Source organism: Canis lupus, chromosome 6 (assembly GCF_048164855.1).
Source record: "Canis lupus baileyi chromosome 6, mCanLup2.hap1, whole genome shotgun sequence".
Lineage (NCBI taxonomy): Eukaryota > Metazoa > Chordata > Mammalia > Carnivora > Canidae > Canis > Canis lupus.
Window position 1 is genome coordinate 69087696 of NC_132843.1, and position 20079 is coordinate 69107774.

At 45.5% G+C, this 20079-nt stretch overlaps 1 protein-coding gene across 3 annotated transcripts in view; it reads left to right on the plus strand.

Moving 5' to 3' along the window:
• PTPN14 (protein tyrosine phosphatase non-receptor type 14) overlaps window positions 1-20079 on the plus strand; it is a 180388-nt gene that overhangs the window by 132074 nt on the left and 28235 nt on the right. For all 3 annotated transcript variants that reach the window (XM_072831071.1, XM_072831070.1, XM_072831072.1), the window contains exons 6-13: window positions 908-978; window positions 1857-1944; window positions 5643-5731; window positions 8636-8723; window positions 9496-9578; window positions 12222-12279; window positions 15946-16024; window positions 18049-19526. In XM_072831071.1, the coding sequence (XP_072687172.1) occupies window positions 908-978; window positions 1857-1944; window positions 5643-5731; window positions 8636-8723; window positions 9496-9578; window positions 12222-12279; window positions 15946-16024; window positions 18049-19526 (2034 nt within the window). The remainder of the gene's footprint in view (window positions 1-907; window positions 979-1856; window positions 1945-5642; window positions 5732-8635; window positions 8724-9495; window positions 9579-12221; window positions 12280-15945; window positions 16025-18048; window positions 19527-20079) is intronic.

The window sequence follows — 20079 nt, forward strand, 5'->3', positions numbered from 1 at the left end:
CGTGTCTGTCAGGGTCTCAGAAACTGGTTGCTCTGGTCCTCCCTGTCTTGAAGTCTCCTTCAGACCATCTCTCCATCCCGGACAGTGCTGTGCTAGTAAATGTTTAACAATCCCTGATAGACCCTCACGGTCATTGAAGGGGTGTTGGGAAGCAGTGTGTGCAGTTAGCTCGCATCCAGTGGCAGCCAGCACACCAGTGGTCCCAGGGACCTGGGATTCAGGTAGTTGAGACACCAGCTGGTCAGGTCCACACTGTGACCTTATAGAACTCCCTAGTTTTAGCCAGCGTGGCCCCTTCTGCTTCCAAGGCTCTGTCAAGTAACATTGGAATGAGCCTCTCTGCCTTCAGGTAGAAGAGTATTGGGCCTCAGGTAGCAGAGTACTGGGGCACCTGGGTGGCTCAGTTAATTGAGTATCCGACTCTTGATTTCAGTTCAGGTCATGATCTCGGGGTCCTGGGATCAAGCCCCACGTCGGGCTCCGCACTCAGCAGGGAGTCTGCTTAAGATTCTCTCTCTCCCTCTCCCCCTCTGCCCTGTTCTCTCTCTCAAAATAAATAAATCTTTAAAAAGAACCACGTGAGTACTGACAAAGCAATTTCAATTAAAGTGAATCTGAGAGTCAGACAGGGAATAAGAGGGTAAATGAAAAAAGGAGATATTCCCCGGGCCCTGAAGAATTTAAGCAGCGACCCAAACTATGCCTTGAAATAGGCATGTTAGTTAGAAGCGGAGAGCCTAAGTCACAGTGGACCCTCAGTCCTACCATGGACAGCCTTTGATTTGAAGGAGTACGGGGACGGGGGGAGGCGATGAAGTGAGGCTCCTCGGGAACATCTTCTGGAGAAGAGAGCTCTTAAGGTTTATAAGCAAAATGGTAATGGCCTTCACTGCTTCTGTGTTGATAGGATTTGGCCCTGGAGGAGGCCGTTCTGGAGGAGCTGACACAGAAGGTAGCCCAAGAACACAAAGCCCACAGGTAAGGCCGGCTGAGGCGCTGGCCCCCAGCCCTAGCCCCTGGCTTGAGTTGCCCCTGCTGTGTTTCTTTCAACACTGGGTGGATTTGAAAACTCTGCTGCCTGCCCTCCCTCCCCTTTCTCTGGTTCTCTTTTTTTTCTTCCTCTCTCTCCCTTTTTTTTCTTTTCTTTTTTTTTTAACACCAGCAAGCCCACACAGACATGGAGCTGCTAGCCAGGGGAATTCGTGTCTCTGAGCTTCCTCAAGCTCTGTTGCCAGAGCTGGGGAGCCTGGGGCCGCTTGAGCTGAGTGAGAAGACCTGAAGAGCAGCTTTGGGGGGGGGAGTCAAGATCAAGAGGGAAAGAGGATCGAGACTCCAGGAGGCACTGAGAGGGTGCTCTGAGGGCTACGCAGAGTTATGGGACCAATGGAAAACAAACAGCCTTCCTTCAGACCTCAGAGGGCCTGTGTGGTTATCCCAAGGTCTCTCATCTCAGCTACTTAGCTCCCCAAATGGCATCCTCATAAACTTTTTCCTTTTTTCACCTTTTTTCTTAACAGTGGAGATTTTTTCTCCCAGGTAGGAGGGAAAAAAATTTTTTTTTTAAAGCAGGCAGCGCTATTCACCAGGATGTCTGGAATAATTAATGTTTATAGGGCTGTGGTTCTTAATTAAACACTTTACCTTCCTCTGATTATTCCCCGTTGAGTAAAAGCCGGTGGGGAATATGTTAATGAATTACTTAGTAATGCACCATGTCCTCACAGTTGGGTGATGATTGCGCTTCCCAGAACTAGAACTAAAACCACAGCTCTGGAATTTGCCATCAGGAGGGTAGGACCCTGTACTGCCTTCATTGCCCATAACCATTTCCTTCTTTGATGCTGTCGTGATTGCAGTGGGATCCTGCCAGCAGAAGCTGAGCTCATGTACATCAATGAAGTGGAACGTTTGGATGGATTTGGACAGGAGATCTTCTCTGTGAAGGTAGCCAGCCCTGGCCTATGCTTTCTTCAGCTTTCTCAGAATGGTTCAGGCAGTCAGAACACTAGCGATGACAGGCAGCAGGCCAGAACGACCTGGCTTCCTTATGCCTGCGTGGCATCGGTTGGCAAGTCCAGTGGACGTGAGGTAAAGCAAACACTTTTTCTTAACGAAGAGATTTTGGAGTTGGCCACAGTGTCGGGGAAAATATCTTGTTGGTAAGACAGGCATCTGAGTGTGTCCCAAACACCAGCCCAGCCTGCACTGTGCAGGTATCCAGTCGGCAGGACAAGCAGCTAATGTCATGGGTGCATTAATATAAAGCCCCTGATGGGTGGTTTTTACCTGCTTCTTCTCTTTTCTCTCCTTTGAGCTGATCTGGGGATAATTGGTTGTGAGGCAGAGTGAAACATTTCCCGTATGCAGTCACACTTTATTTCTCAAGCTCTGTAGAGCCTGCATTGTGGGCGTCCAGCCCCTTTGGTGTGTTCTGGAAACGGTGCCTAGGAAACTGCTACAGCACATCACATCTTTTGCAACACATCCAGCTCCTGAAGTGGGTGTGGTTGGGGGGGTCAGGGTCATGGTGCATGGTCACGTGTGGAGCGGACCCCAGAACCCAAACTCATTTTCTTCTCTCTACTGACCAGCTTTACAAAAGACGGGGTTTTATCAGAAACCTAAAGCAACTGGCACATTTCAGCAATTTGGGAGATACTGCAATTTTAGCACAAACATTTCACTCTAAACTGGCTTCGCTGGCTGTTTTATAAGTGTTCTGTTCCCCCTCTGCTGCACGTTTGCAATTTGCCTTAATGAGAACTGCCCATGTGCATCAAGTAGAATGAGCAGGGTGGCCGCAGCTTGCGAAAAGGGCTAAATGGCTCTTTTTTAGATTTGTTTAATTTTCTTTTGCTTCTCTCATGGCTGCCCTTCGTAGGGTTGTAATCCATTTTCCTTGCAATAATGCCTTATGAAGCCATCTGCATCCCACTTAAATTTCAGCAGCCCATATATAGTCATGATATTTTGGGTCACTGAAAAACCAGGGTAAACTTTTCTTCACTTCCAGAAAACCCACTTCTCAGCCCCAGGAAGTTGGGGGTTGAGTTGTTGTGGCTCATTTATTTGTCCTGTTTTTAGGAGTTCTGGGCTGTGGGAAATAGGGGCAGTGGAAATAGTGTTGAAATCCACTGTGCTTATTTCTGATGGCCTTTCTGGTATGTTCTTTAGAGCGAAGAGCGCGAGGGGCATATACCGTACCTTGGTCTGAGTGGGCAGACAAGCACTGCTGACTCACTGCCAGGGAGTGTGACTGAGCTGGGCGTCACACGTACCGGTTCATGACTCAGGTGACCCCCGACAGACCACATGACTTCCAGAGAGCTGAGGATGGTGGGAGGGACAGCAGTACCAGTCGGGGCGGTGCTGTGGTCAGCTCTGAGATAAGTGCAGAGGCAGACGGGAGACTGCTGTAGTGATGGAGTCCCTTTGGCTTAGTACACGTCTTTCCTGACCGAGTGAAGTAAACAAGCTTGTTACGGATTTGCTGTAGGGAAGAACATTTCCACATAGTGTGGGCTTCTCTATGAGTGGTTCTTCAAAATTTTTTAAGGTGGGAGGAGTACCAGGCCACTCCCCGACAGGTTGGGCCCTCTGCCTCCACACACCAGGAGCCACGTTAGAGATGGAGCCTTACGTTCTGCCAGACGCAGCACCCAGGCATCCGTCCTGTGTTTCTCCCATTGCCAGGCCCTGGTGAACTGCTCCTCCCACGGCCCCATCCCCACTGGACCCCTGCACTGATCCGTCTAATGGCAGAGTGCCCCAGGAAGGATTACCACAGAATTTTCTTTCCCCTTCCCACCTCCACTTAGCCTATCTTCTTACCCCCCATATTTTTTTCTCCAGTCTGATTTACCTTCTCACTTCTGACTACCAAGGCATTTCTTTTCCTTCCCACTTCTTTCACCCCCAGCCCTCTTCTCTGCTCAGTCTCCAGCAGTGGTCTGGCCCTCTCTGTGTCCCCATTAGCAGGGCCCTGTTCCGATGTGCGCTTTGGTGGTGGGTCAAGAAGTCCCTGAGAAGGGACACTGTTGTCTTTGTGTCTTACATGGAACCGAGTGTTCTAAGGAATATAGAGAGCCTTCTTTTCTATCTTGTGCCTGGATGATACATGCCCCTCTGTTCACTCCACAATGACAGTGTCATCAGTAAAAATCAGGGGGTTGGGTGATACCTTACGCCCTGGCTGATGAGCCTTGTTCTCCCTCTGCTCTCGGGCACACTGGCAGCAGGTTATGCTCTCCCAGGCAGGAGGCTGGAAGCACCTGACTGGACCAGGAGACCAGATTGAAGATAAGTCATCCGGGCTCCCTCAGCACAGTGCCTGGCAGACTGCCCTGCAGCTCTGCTGTCTTCACACCCCTCCTGAACTCATGAAGCTCCCGGCCACTGCTTAGCATCCCACTCTGGAGCGTGACTAGATGGCCAAGGATCACCCTACAGGCTGCCCTCGCAGGAATGACAGAGGCCAAGGCAAAGGGACCGAAGCAGCCTGGAAGATGCAGAGACTGCAGGGTGAAGAACCCTCTGCCTAAAATACCATCCTATGAGTCTCTGAGATAAAAACATAACAATATATTCCCTCCTTAAAGGAATAGATTCCTTCTAAAAGGGACCATTCAAAAAAGAAGAAAAAGGAGAACTCTCAGAAGTTAAAAATAGGGATCCCTGGGTGGCTCAGTGGTTGACCGTCTGCCTTTGGCCCAGGGCATGATCCCAGGATCCCGGATCTACTCCCACATCGGGCTCCTTGCATGGAGCCTGCTTCTCCCTCTGCCTGTGTCTCTGCCTCTCTCTCTCTCTCTCTCTCTCTGTCTCTCTCATGAATAAATGAAATGAAATCTTAAAAAAAAAGTTAAAAATATATCAGAAATGGAAAAGGTAATAAAGATAAAATTTAAAAAATCTCACCAAAAAATGAAGTTATGGAATATGGAAGGTGGGAGATAAAATTAGAAGGCCAGCCCGGGATGTCCAACATCTGAATAGTGGGAGTTCCAGGAGGTAAACAGAGGAAATTGAAGAAAGTATCCCAGGACCGAGGACCATGAGGTTATAAATCGAAAGACCAAGCACAGTGGATGCAAATAAACACTCATAAGGGTGTTAAGTAGTGGAAGTTGGTGGCTCTGGGGAGAGGAAATGGCAGGGCTGGGTCTGCTGTTGACCTCTTTTAAACAGGCTCCAAAGGATATGCTCAATCCTGCAAACAGCGGCCACATATAAACGCACACATATGACATGCATACCTAATCCAACTACATACATGTACAATTTTGATTTAAAAAAACCCAAAGTGGCAAAGATATTAATAGAGGTTCATGAAAGAGAAACTCTTAACACTGCCAACAAATCTGAGAAAATCCTAAAATTCTCACTTGGACAGGAAATGTGTTGTGACAAATTGAGATAAAAGAAAAAAATATATGTATGTATATAGTCCACTGGGATGTGCAGGGGAGGTGAGTCCCTTCAGGGCCGCATTGCCTGTTGCCCCAATGCTGCCTGTGATCCATTTGTCCACGGGCTGGAAACAGGGTATGGCCTGCATGGGTGGGATCCAGCCTGGGCTCTCGGCTCTGCTGGACTGCTGGCGATCTGTTTGGTCACGCCATCCTTCTGTTGATCTCATGCAGGACAATCATGGAAACAGTGTGCACCTGGGCATTTTCTTTATGGGGATTTTCGTGAGAAACAGAATTGGAAGACAAGCGGTAATATACAGGTAGTCCTCTTTGTCTCTTTCCCCTTTTTCTCCCTTGAGGGATTCTAGAAAAGCCCACTGAGTCTGACAGTTAATCTCAGTGAGTTAAGAGCCAGGCTGTGATCAGAGTTGAGCTTTTCTCAACTCAGATAAGAGGGGCCCACTGTGAGATTTGAGCAGTTGTGGAGAGATGCATCTTCTTTCCCTGGAGGCCTGGTTGGGGGCTGGGGGTCAGAGGAAGCTCCTTCTTTCCACTTGACTCCAGGAAAGGTGCTCTTGACCCCTGCAGAGCCCAAAGAATGGTGCTAAACTCTGTGAGTCTGGTTGGAAGCAGGCCGTCCAGCCAGTCCTGCTGGTTCCCTCTGCCCACATTATTCATGACCAGTCATTAAATCCAGGCTGGCTTCTTCCCATTTTCCGTCACCCTCTGCCTGACCACAGGTGCTAGAAGACTGTGGACTAGTTTTTATTTTAAATATATCATTTATATTTGGGAAAGTGCATTTTGAAAAGCAGTGAATTTGCTATTATGAACTAAAGGATTTGGGTACTTTTAAAAACTATTATTATTTTGCATTTTAAACCCTCTTCGTTTAACACGAGAGAACCAATTTCAGGATTTGGCAAAGCGTTTCCCCCATTGCATGTCAATGAGCTGGCTGGGGTTGGTGCCCATAGTTGTCTCCATCGCATCAACGATCTCGAAGACTGCATGCTTGCCTTCATTTACAAGGGTGATATGGCCAATTATTTATTCGAAGAACAGCTTTTCTGCGCGTGCAGTCCATGGGCAGAGCTGTGCACCTATGGTAGATCATCCAAGACAGCTCTTAGAGGCAAAGCAAAGTCTACCTTCTGGAAGTGGATCTTGTCCAGCTGTGTACTCCCAGGATCAGTAGTCGATGCAGGCCATTTTGCAAATGGTCTCCCACCAAAAGCTTCCTAATCAGCCCTTTCACCCTCTAGGTCCCTATCCTGCCATTATTTTTGTCCATGGATTTTTCTTCTGCTCTTTGAATGGAGACATTATTGGAGCAGGAGAGGGGAGAGAGAGATCTTTGTGACTGCAGAATAAACTTTTTTACATCTGGACATAGTCAATTCCATATACCTATAGCAAATTATAAATTAGTCAAGTACAGTCTGTACATTTTAAGAGTTGTAACTACAAATTTGTATGTTCGTTTAAAGCTGTCCAGGCATTATTTTGTCCCACATAGTTCTCCATAGCTAAATCAATTCTTCATATTCTCCTTGAACCTAGAGAAGTAGACAAGTCTTACATCTCCAGCTATGGAGGTTAAATAGAAGGAAATAGCCATTTGAAACTCTGCTGATGATAAGCCACTCATGGTTTGGTTCAGTTCCTTAGGAGCTCTTTCCACACCTCTTCAGCACTTACCTTGACAGCCCTATAGGATGGGAATTGACTGCTACCATAATGTCATGGTAAGGATCCCCCTAAGTGAAGTCACATTGTTGAGTGAGGAAAGGATCCAGAGTTGTGGCAGTTGATTTGAAGGAATGGAGCACGAGGAAACCAAATATCTCTTATCTGTAGAGACCTTCACTGAGGAACATGTAGCTACCAGTCTGTGTAGATGTAATCTGATGGAATTATAAGTCAGCAGGCAGCTGTGCTGAGCACCAGTAGAGAGTATGGCTCCAGCAGATGTCTGTAAACACAGTTGGTGTTGGGAGTAATGGAAAGGTGACTGGAGGAAAGCCTGGAAGCCCCAGGTATAGAACTCCGGTGTCTCTGATGAGCAGAGTGAACGTGGCTATGTCCTGTTCTCATTTGTGCCTAAATGGTCTCAGCTCTAAAGTAGGAACAAAAATAGCATCTTAGAGAGGTAGTAAAGAAACCGTACTCTATACAGATGGAAGGCAATATTATTATTTTTAATTCTTTCAGCAAACATTTATTGCATGCTGCATGCCAGGTACTTGGCTCAAGTGTATGGAGTACAGAGGTGAAGAAAGCAGAATCTCTAGGCATGAGGCCTATGCCCTCCTTTGCCTTAGTTGGGGATCGAGTCACAGAAGTAAACAATTATAATACCATGTGGTGCTCAACAGAGGACTATACCAGATTCTTTCCTGCCATGTGAGTGGTTAGGGACGGGGAAGAGAGAGAAGGTGACTTCTGAGCTGGGTCTTAAAGAAATCATCTAGGTGGAGGATAGGGAAGTATAATGTTGGCATGAAGAGGCAGTGGGCAGGGCATTATAGACTGGGCACAGAATGAAGGAAGGCAGTAGTAAGAGATGGTTAAAAATTGACATACAAAATAACCACCAGACAAGGGAAGGTAAGCTACTGTGTCCCATTCTACTTGGAGTCAATTTAGAATGGGACACAGTAGCTTACCTTCCCTTGTCTGATGGTTATTTTGTATGTCTCATTTTAGCTGTGGTCTTTATGAGGAAAGAGAAGGAAATTTGTGTGTGTAGATCACAAAAATGTGGGCACATTAAACATCCCTTGGGCACTTGTTCTTGGTGGCATAATCCATCTGTAGTGTACACCGCAACACAGAATCTATGTGGATACGTTGGCCTAGATTCCTAGAAGCACATGACTTTAAAATACTTTCCATCATTAAAAGCAGGGATCATGGGAAATGCTTTGCAGTTTGGAAATGTGAAAAACAAGGCAAAAGATCCTTGAACATTTTCCCCCTAACTAGTCATAAAGGCAACGGTGCCTTATGAACAGCAATATCTAGATGTAGGTTATACATATACAGCATTTTTAGGTATTTAAGTCCATGCAAGTTGTGTTTTACTTTTTTGCTTGGAAAGAAGGAATATTTGGCTTTTAAAACTACAGTTAAATCATACATTGTCAAATGAGACTCACCAGTAGCAGATGACCCTCCTACAGAACTTCGTTGGCAAACCCAGTTGCCTATCTTTTGACCAGGTGGAATGATATCGGGAATATCACTCACAACAAGTCTACTATTCTAGTGGAGCTCATCAACAAAGAAGAGACTGCCCTCTTTCACACGGTAAGCAAAATAGAAAGACAGGGGCAGGGCCGACAGGCAGCTTGCTTTTTGATTTCTCAATACACGATATCCTTTCCTTGCACTCCACACGGCGAGAGAATAAATGTTCTCTTGAACTGATAAGTATCCAACACTCGCCCGGTGCTGTCATTACTCATTTCTGGGTAATGGTGGTAGTTTCCTGTTCAAAATGCCAGGTTTCCAAGTTGAGTTCGGACTCTGGGATTTGGGTTCCTCCACCTGCTGTGTTTGTGGTGGATCACATGTCTGGCATGCCACGTTCCTCAGCTCTTAAGTTACAGCCTGCGCATCCAGTAACCCCCCTATGATATTGCCCAGCACTTTCTTTTGCCGGCTGACCTGAATTTCCTTCCCCATCATAGCCCAAACCTAACCCGAAGTAAACTGAGTGATCACCCTTCTGTCGAGCGCCCCCTTGAGAGCCAAGGCTGTTGCTTCACCTCCCTGCCTCTCAATGGTCATCCCATGCTCTGTCTTCATTCATTTCTTTATTTTTAAAGCAGTTGGTTTGGAATTGTGTAAAGACACGCCAGCTCATCAGTGTAAGCCCAGTGCCTTACTCTTTAACTGATGGATTGTCTGCATCAGTGGTGGGAGGCTTCCTAGCCATGCTCGCCATAGATGAGCATCATAGATATTTGCTGCTCTGCCTGACAGGAGGGAGGGATGTGGGCCCATTCAGAAGAATCCTAGGTAGATGCATATAGAGTCAAACCAATGTTTATTTTTTCCCCATCTCTTATTTTCCAAGGATGATATTGAAAATGCCAAGTACATCTCTCGGTTGTTTGCTACGCGACACAAATTTTACAAACAAAACAAAATCTGCACTGAGTAAGTAAATATTTCGTGCACTCTTTGCTCCGTGGCTTGAGGGATGTGCCTCAGGGGTGTCCTAGATTGCTCTTTCCACTTGCTCTATTTCCCCTCCTTCCTCTCGGAAGTTAAAGGAGTAAGCTGCATCCAGGCAGGAGTGAAAGAACTTTAATGATGAAGACTGTCTGGTGCAGTGCATATGCCTGGAGAGAAAATAATTCACAAATTGACTGAGTGCTTGACTACCTGGACGGGTTGGCCCATATTAGTGCCTTTCCATCCTCTGCTATGAGTTTGGAGGAGCCGAGCCGTTCCCAATTTGCCAGGGTGCCCCTTCGTGTCAGATGCGGAGTCGGTTCAGAAGTGTGTAACAGAGTGGCAAGCCAACTTGAAAGAAAAGAAGCTTCTGTCATCCTCAGCCCTGTTTCTCTTACACAGTTGGCTAACCCTGCGTGTGCTTCTGGGTCATGTCATCTGCCTGTAAATGAGAGGCCGGGGTAATTACAGGAAGACTTGGAAGACGCTAATAGATGTCACAAGTCCATGTGTGTTTTTTAAATTTAATTTGGAAATAAAGATGATAAAGGGAGTCTGATACAGGAACTTAAATGTGACCTGACCTTGGATGTAGAGTAGCTGGGCCTCACGCTATCATTGCCTTTATTTTGGTTGCCTTCAAAAGACGTCCCTCAGCAAAGTGCATTCGGCAGGTGGGGCGCCCAAGGTGCTTAATTGTGTTTCAAAGAATTCGGGGATAGACATGCAAGCGAGGAACTGCTTTTCCGTTCCCCCAGTGGACACATCCAAGAGTGTGAGAGTATTGTCCCAGAGCAGTTCCTGCTGAAAACTGCGGCTGCTTTAGAACTGGAGCTTCAGCTCCTGACACACTTTCTTCTCTACACGATGGAGGCTCTTTCAAGCCAGTCATTGCGATTGGTCACTGTTGGAGTCTAAAAAGATAGGCGATAGTATCCGGTCTGCCCGCAAAGTTTGCAAATGTAAATTTAGAAGGGCAGTGATGAGGGAGTGGCAAATCAAACAGCCATAACTGTACAGATGTGCGTGTGCACGTGCGCACACACACACACACACACATACACACACACATGCCGTTCTTTTGAACAGATTCCCTATAGATCACTTCTGTGCGGGTCTGCCCTGCTGTTGCCTTTGATTCGTGGGGGTGTCTTTGACATGAACAGGGACTCTATGGTTGACTTCTGGAGGGCGAATTAAAACAAAACTGTTCCAACACATGGATTTTACTGTGGTCTTCTGGTTTGACCATTTCTCAGCAAGTGGATTTGTCATAAAATTTTCCACGTGTTTTTATTTTGAGGTCTTCTAATATTAGTGAACATCCTATATTAAATGGAAAGCTAAGGAAATTGTGTTTTCTATTTCTGCAGTAATCATTCTTCTCCTGTTCTTAACCAGGTATGGGAGATTCCCAACCTCTTATCTGATAAGAACCTGGATTCTCTAAGATGTACACCAGCGTACTCCATATACACAACAAATTCAGAATCTCAGTGCAGGCTGCATTAAGGCCTGGGATAACCCCCTGGAGTTTTATGAATCTAGCATCATCTTCACAGCATCCTTCTCTAGAGGTCTCCACACCCTGACCTTAAAAGACTGTCACTGATTTTTATTTTTATTTTTTGCACACAGAGCTGTTGCTTGTCATCTTCCCATATAGCTCCAGGGAATGGTTCCCATATTTCTTGAGAGAAGAAAAATCGCAGGTCTTACAATAATATTATAAAACCTGTAACTAGGTCTTATAATGTATTTGGCCAGTTGTTTAAAAAACATCCAACATTACTGCACTGTTTCCATCACTTCATAAGATGTCCTATCACTAAAAAAGGTAGGAAAGATGAACTCTCAGATTAAGGAGAGTGCTTTGAATTGGAGAATTCTAGCTTGATGAACTCAACATGTCCTGGGTTTTTTGTTTGTTTTTGTCTTTTTGTGATCTCACTGAGGACTAGGGAAAATGTTGCTCTGGAATTCAGGACCCATTTCTCAAAGGCACCTTTGATTTCAGTCCTCCAGAGTTTGATAAAACCTACTCCCAGTCCCCACACATGTTTATCTCTCTGTTAAAAAAAAAAAATCACATTCATTCTCAGTCTGGAAAGGATCTGATTAGATAAATATTTGTAATCGGTGTTGTCTTAATTCAAAAAGACCTTTATATGCTCTTACTTAGACTTACTTAATCCACTCTGGATTTCATTTGACTCCAACATTTTAAAAAGTATTTTTTTCTACTTGCCGTTTTTCATTATGAAAGATATTACACACACAAAAAGATATAAAGGGTATGATTCTTAAAAACCCGTGTAATAACAGTGATATTTTTCAGTCTTGCTTTCTTCCTCTCATAATCTTTCTTTTCTTATCCTGCTATAAAACTTATTTTCTAAGGACCATATGCTCCAAACTTTTGGAAATAAGGAAGAGAATAAAAAAGGCAATCAAAACTTTTCATAGCATAGTCTCATCATTCAGAAATAAATGTTTATGTTCTGCTATAAATTACTTACCTATCTTGTCTCTTTCCCCTCCTCTTATTCCCCTCTCTTGTCTGTCTGGTTCTTTTATGTCTGATAAATATAATGACCATTTTCATTTTTTTAACTTCTCATGTAGACAATCAAATTCTCCACCCCCCATCAGACGCCAGCCCACCTGGAGCCGATCCTCTCTGGTATGTATAAAGCCTTCAGTTATCAAGTGGTCTGACTGTTGGGGATGGAGTATCCTTTTGTTGCTCATTTGAGAGGAGACATCCTTAGGCATCATGACCAGTTAAAGGTCTGATGAGAACACAGAAGAGCATCAGTCTGCCAAGCAAGTGTGGTTGAACATCCACGTCCTGTCCATGTCCCATCGTGTGGGACATCCTTGTGCCCATCCATGGCCATCACTTCTCAATGTGTGGCTCTGGGTTCATCCCTTTAAGAGTATGTCTTAGGGCCAATGAGACCATGTTTCTTCAGCATGCAACCTAATGTGTGTGTTTTCATCCACTTGCTCATCTTGGTTTTATTACTCACTGTTTCTGGTTGTTACATACAGACATGTCTAAAGTTACAAGCTCCACAAATTCGTTTGTATTCACTGCCCATAGATAGAGCTTAATAAACTAATCAGAAAATGCTTTTTAGGGGAGCTTGGGTGGCACAGTCAGTTAAGTGTCCGACTCTTTTTTTTTTAAATATTTATTTATTCATGAGAGACACAGAGAGAGAGAGAGAGGCAGAGACATAGGCAGAGGGAGAAGCAGGCTCCACACAGGGAGCCCGAAATGGGACTCTATCCGGGGTCTCCAGGATCACACCCTGGGCTGAAGGCAGCACTAAACCGCTGAGCCACCCGGGCTGCCCAAGTGTCCGACTCTTGATTTGGCTCAGGTCATGATCTCAGGGTTGTGAGATCCAGCACCACATCAGGCTCTGTGCTGGGTGTGGAACCTATTTAAGATTCTCTTTCTCCCTTGGCCCCTCCCCTCACCCTTCCCCTTTCCCCTCTCTTAAAAAAAAAGAAAGAAAGAAAAGAATGAAAGTGCTTTTTAAATGAACCAGAATTGAATGAGTTTAATTGACAGTTTCAGGTAGGGTATTCAGTGGGGAAGATTAATTGCCCATTTTCTAATCTTAAGGTCAAGATAATTGACCTAGTAAATCAATCTACTTTGCTATCTAACATTAGTTTAAAAAAAAAAATCTGCTCCTTTTCTGAATAAGGAAACACAACTCTAATTTCTATACATATGTCCTGTCTTAAGCTGTGTTTTATTTTGAGGATTACTTAAGAATGATATCATAGAAAGATGCAGGAGAATTGGCTTCCTTTAAATTATCTACTTGTTTTAAATCATAATTCTTCTATTTGAGGTTCTGATGTGTGACACAAAACCAAAATAAACACGTGACCTTTAAAATTTTCTAGGTGAGCATTTCCTTCGAGTTGATAGAATGAAATTGAATTTTTCCTCATATACAATGTGTGCCCTATAGCATATCTTCAACTCATCTTTTAAAAGGAAAGTCTTGAGGATTTTTTTTTTTTTTTTCTGGAAAATACATAGAGAATGAACTCTTCGAATTCTTGAGTTTCACCATTACGTCATCACATTCCTGAGTACCTCCATGCATATTATTAATCTCGGTATCATGCAAAATATTTCACAAGTGGCCCTTGCCTTGGAGATCTAGAGGGTCACTTTGGTCTTTTTACTTGAGGCATTAATAGATTTGTTCATAGCGCTGGTCTCTTTATACTTCTCCTTTGTATTATTTTTTTTTCTTTAGAGTCTACATGTCTTCATTAGGGAGATAATTTTTCACTTATGTCCATGAAACAACAGCACAAGGGCAAAGTATTTTAAGGCTGTCTTGTGATTAGATCTCATCCTACTCATCTAGAGAAGATAAAGAGGCTTTCCTATTCTATCTGGATGAAGAAAATCTGCAGGAAGCCAAAGTCAGGGTGTCCCTCTTTCCCGTACCCTTTAGGGTTAAACCAATTCACCACGAGTTCCCTGGAATGAGTGATGGGGTCTTGTTCTGGCTTCCTTACTGATAACCGGTCCTGCAGTTTTCTCTTGCCCTTCTGCTGCCTGTGTTTTGGCATCACACTCGTTTCTATATTAGCAGTTCTGGAAAGAAATAGAATGATATGCATTATATTATATAAATGGAGTATATACATATATATACATATGTGGAATAAGTTATATCCTGAAGTGGTATTTGGAGGGTTTGTTGTTTTGTCCTTTGCTGTACACTTACGCCAATTCATAAACAGGTACTTCCTGGATTTTTTTTTTTTTAATAAGGGCAAGAGAAGGCAGAGACTCAACTTCGCCTTACCATGTATTTCTGTTACCTCCTATGAATCCCGCCCCACTGTGTGTGTGTGTCTGTGTGTCTGTCTGTCTGTTTCAAGCCTCAAGCCAGCTGTCCCCACTCTGGAAAAATTGAGTTGAGTTATGTATTACCAAGAAGAGGAAAAATATTTTAAAATTGTAATTCAAAAACCAGCCAAAGGGAGATTTTGGGAATATTTAGAAAAGCTGATAATAGCACCTTTTCCTTGGTACCAAGAACTACTTTCTCAGATTAATTTCAGTTCTTTATTTCTTCTCTCTTGACTCTTTAATTTTTGGATCCCTTGTCTTCATTACCTTCTTTATATGCCCTTTTGATGTGTAAGCATTATTTGTTGCCGAGAACATGGTAGATGAGTTATTTACCCAGCTTCAAATTGTGGAGAGAGCTCTTCTTGTACTGGGGGATACAAGAAAGTGTGACCCCTGCTGGCTTTGAGTTTTTAGGCTTGATCTCAACTTCTTTCCTAAAGTAACATTTAAACCAATATCTATAAGGCTAATTTCGAAATAATCAAATAGAAATATAAGAAAACCTGTTTCGTGGTTTACAAGGTTAAAGTTTTTAAAAGACTTTTTTAGTGTCAAAGCTTTTTCTTCAAACAGGCTCTCAGCTGGAGCCCGAATATATAAATAAATTGGATATTGTTTGTGATTTGACAAGAAGCTGAGACCTACTAAGGTTCAGTGTCTTGCCCTAGACCACATTAGCAACTAATCATATTTCCTTTGATGGCTCATAAATATTGATCCTATGTACGCATTTTTTCCCCCTCTGAAAGTTTACCCTTGCCTACAGTAGGAAGTTAATCAGATTGAGGCTAAATGCCATCTTTAAGAATCTCTTGGAAAAGATTCTTCACTGAAGAGGAGGGCAGGAGAGTAGATGATTGAACCAGATTGCCAGCAAGGCCTTTCCATATTGGCTTCTACAATGGAAGGGGCAATAATTGCTCTTGAGAACAGCACACTTGTTGTGGCTCACTTTTCAGATTTTTATATAAATTTGCAAGTGGACCGAGCTTCACACTACCCTTATCCCTATTGGAAGTCGATGGTGGTGCTGTTAACAAGGTTCATAGGTACAGCCAGTTTTGAATAGAATGAAAGAGTTCCCCCTCCATGTTGTCATTATTTCTTAGGAAGAACATAATAATATCCATGTTCTGAGTTACTCCTTTAAATAAGGCATTGGGAGTTTTGCAAGTGTATCAGGAAATAGATGATGTGTTCGTTGTAGCCTCTTTATCTTTCTTGCCTTGAACCAGCCTCCGCACCCCTCACTTCCTGTTTCTCCAGGCCTAAACTTAGGAGAGGATGGGGGTACAGATGAGTCAAAGAGGGAGGGATCAAGGGCAGACGGGCAGAGCAGCCACACAGCGCCTCCCTGTAGATGTGGGTGAGTGGTGGGCTGGTTCCCTGCAAGAGACCCCGGACACTCATGCCACGTCCTTCCCACCTTTGTCATGTTCTCTGTTTCAGCCCCGACAGCAGCCGTACATCTTGCCTCCCATGCACGTCCAGTGTGGCGAGCACTACTCGGAAACTCACACTTCACAAGGTAACCACAGCTTGCCTTTTTCCCTTCCTTCCTAAGATGAAAAATTGAGCACCCTATAAGCAGTAAAGGTGATTTTTTTTTTAGATGACAATGATAACTTTTGTCTTGATTTTGTCATTGTCTGAATGACAGCAGGCAGCAGCTTCAATTTATGCAAGGCACAGAATGTTATTTGCCCCTAAGAGAAAAATTTTTCCAGGATTGGCTGCCAGGGGAGTTGGGAGAAAGCAGTGAGCAAGTTCCTTTTCTCCTGCCTCTGGTAAGTGGGCTTGGAGAAGGGAGAGGGGCAGTCAGCCCAATGGAATACTCTTCACCCTCACTGCCGGTGTCAGAAAGCTTGTAGCAGTTGGGCTCTCATGGTGACAGGGGATACAGGCATCCAGAATACTAACAGAAGGGCACAGGTCATCTCTACTCCTCTTTTTTATCTGTTGCTTGCTAGTTGTTAGTGCCCTTGTTCTTGCCTCCCAGTAAACAAAATCTCATTACTCTTTTTCTCGCCAAACACTCCCATGCAAAACGTGGGAGAAAAATCCATTCCAATAATAATGATTACAGTGATAACAATGAACATTTATAGAGCAACTCCTCTCCCTAAACACAGTGCTGAGCACTTGCCACGTATTGTTTCATTTAATCCTCAAAATAAACCCATGCGATAGGTACTGTTGTTCCATTTCACAGATACAGAAAGAATCCAGAGGATCCAGGATAGTGGAGGAGCTTAGAGATGAAAATTGGTATCATGACGCCTGAGCCAGTGCATCGTTACATTAACTGCATCTCCAGAAAGGAATGATATTAAACTTAGATGTTGACAATATGTTAGGTGGATAATTAGTTTCCGCGTTACCATATGCTGGCTATCTTGAATCTGTACTGTCAGAGTGTGGGTATGGAAATGAAGATAATCAAGACTATCTAATAAAACACTACTTTTTTTACAAGCAGACTGGCAAAATTGCCCAGCTTCTGTGGGAAAGCACCAGACCCCACTAGAGGTGGGATGAGTGGGCACCTTCGTCTCTGTGTTTTGCCAGTTTCTCTTATCTAGCTCAGCCCGTCTGGCCTGTGCCAAACTCCTCTTCAGGCAGCCAAGTGTTTTCATTCACCTTTTCTGGTTGGTGGGGGTGTTTTGTTTTGTTTGCCTTTCTGCTATGTCCTCTTCTACTTTGTCCGTGCTTGAATCTGAGTATGAAAATGTACTTTGCCCACCAAAAACAGTGTTTTGGCAAGAGATTGCCTTCCTAGGGCTGCGTATGCGTGCACGTGCGCGTGCGTGCGTGGATGAGCATTAGTGTTAAAGGAACCCTGGACACCCAGAATGGGCCTGACGTCAGAAATCTACTTTATATCTCTGTAGGTACCTCCTTAAACTATCATTAATTTTAATGTGAATTGACCTCAGTGATGAAACCGATTCTAGGGGAGAGTTTTAGGCAGTGGCTAAAAGAACTCCTGATTCTGGGTTTGCCCTCCTCTAGTTGCTGCTCAGAACAAGCTAGCCATGCATGCTGCCATCCTGACTGCATCACTTGTGTCTTTATGAATGCTCAGCATTCCCTCGGGTAAGGGGACCTTTCCCCACTGCAGTCAGAACAGAAGCTGCAGGTGCTCCGTAACTTCAAATCTGCTGCCCTGGTAAAGTTCTTGGCCTCCTGGCCCAAATGTTCCAGTCCTTGCTGGACAAGGAGACAGGTTTACCCATCGTGAGGGCCATCGATGGTGCCTAATTTCAAAGCTCATGGCAAAGTCAAGAACTGTCCCAGGTGATAACTATTCCAAAGGTGTACATACCGTTCTTTGATTAGATTCCCTTTTTCTTTTTAGTATGCTTTAAAGTGTTCCTTCTGTATGTTGGCCTCTCACCCAAGAGTTACTAGTTTTTTCATGGAATATGTGGGTGGAGACCACAGAATTTCACTTTTAATGACTTCTAAAAATCATGCGCATGAGTGTGAGGATGAACTTAATTGGAGCAGGATGATGTGGAGGCTCACGTGCCTTTGTTTGACTTCTTATAGACAGCATTTTCCACGGGAATGAAGAAGCCTTGTATTACAACTCTCACAACAGTCTGGATTTAAATTATTTAAATGGCACCGTCACCAATGGCAGCGTGTGTAGTGTTCACAGCGTCAACTCCCTCAGCTGCTCCCAGAGTTTCATCCAGGCTTCTCCTGTGTCCTCCAATCTCAGTATCCCAGGGAGTGACATCATGCGGGCTGACTACATCCCTAGCCACCGGCACAGCGCCATCATCGTGCCATCTTACCGGCCTACCCCCGATTATGAGACAGTCATGCGGCAGATGAAGAGGGGGGTCCTGCACGCCGACAGCCAGAGCCAGTCTCTGCGAAACCTCAACATCATCAATACGCATGCCTACAACCAGCCGGAGGATCTGGTGTACAGCCAGCCCGAGATGCGGGAGAGGCACCCCTACACTGTCCCTTATGGGCCACAGGGAGGCTATGGTCACAAACTTGTCAGTCCATCTGACCAAATAAACCCAAAGAATAACTCGGTGCCGAGCAAGCCGGGGGCAAGTGCCATCTCCCACACGGTGAGCACGCCAGAGTTGGCCAACATGCAGCTCCAAGGCACCCAGAACTACAACACGGCTCATATGCTCAAAAACTATCTCTTCAGGCCGCCACCCCCTTACCCACGGCCGCGCCCTGCCACCAGCACCCCAGACCTCGCCAGCCACCGCCACAAGTACGTCAGCGGCAGTAGCCCCGACCTGGTGACCCGCAAAGTGCAGCTGTCCGTGAAGACCTTCCAGGAGGACAGCTCCCCGGTGGTGCACCAGTCTCTCCAGGAGGTGAGCGAGCCCCTCACGGCCACCAAGCACCACGGCGCAGTGAATAAGCGCCACAGCCTGGAGGTGATGAGCAGCATGGTGCGGGGCATGGAAGCCATGACCTTGAAGTCACTCAATATCCCCATGGCCCGCCGAAACACGCTCCGGGAGCAGGGGCCACCCGAGGAGGTGCCAGGGAGCCACGAGGCCCACCAGCTTCCCCATTACCACCACAAGAAGACTTTCTCCGATGCCACCATGCTGATCCACAGCAGTGAGAGCGAGGAGGAGGAGGAGGAGGTCCCGGGATCGGTGCCCCAGATCCCTGTGCTCCGGGAGAAGATGGGGTACAGTGCCCAGCTGCAGGCGGCCTTGGCCCGAATCCCAAACAAACCCCCACCCGAGTACCCTGGCCCAAGGAAAAGTGTTAGCAATGGGGCGCTACGGCAAGACCAGGTCAGCCTGCCTCCTGCCATGGCCAGGGCCAGGGTCCTGAGACACGGGCCAGCCAAGGCCATCAGCGTCTCCCGCGCTGACCAGCTGGCAGTGGCTGGGCCTTCCCTGGGCCCGTCCATCTCTGAACCCGACCTGACAAGCGTAAAGGAGCGGGTCAAAAAAGAGCCTGTGAAGGAGAGACCCGTGTCTGAGATGTTCTCCCTGGAAGACAGCATCGTAGAGAGAGAGATGGCCCTCAGGGTAAGTGTCCTCTGCTCCGGGGCAGTGTCGGCGTCCCCATGACACAGGGTGTAAAAGCACCAGGACCGAAGGCAGTGCGAGGCTGATCCAGGGAATGTGTTAGGGAATTAGAGCATCAGTTGGCATTTCAACGGGCAGTATTTTATTTCACAAAACTTTCGTTTTTCCCCTTTCAGTCAAATCTTCCATTTTCATTTGGGCCTTTTAATTGCTGTGCTTGGCGCAAGGCACCACAGTGGAGTCAGGATGCTGCAGGTTGTTTGGGCCAGCATTGTGCTCTTTATTCAGGGTCAGACGTCCTGTTGTGTGAGCTACTGGGAGCTCTCCTTCCTACATTTCTTGTTGGTTCTTTTAGGGAGAAGCATTTTTTTCCCTCAATTAGGTAGTAAAAGAGCAACATCCCTTCAGAGCGCAGCTCTGTGTAGAGAGCTCTATGTCAGAGATGGCTCACCAGTAATGACTGGACCATGACGTGTTCAGCTTTATTTTCAGATTTTCTTTCAGTAGATGCTTAACACAAACCAAAAACACTACCGTAAACTCACAAGTTCAT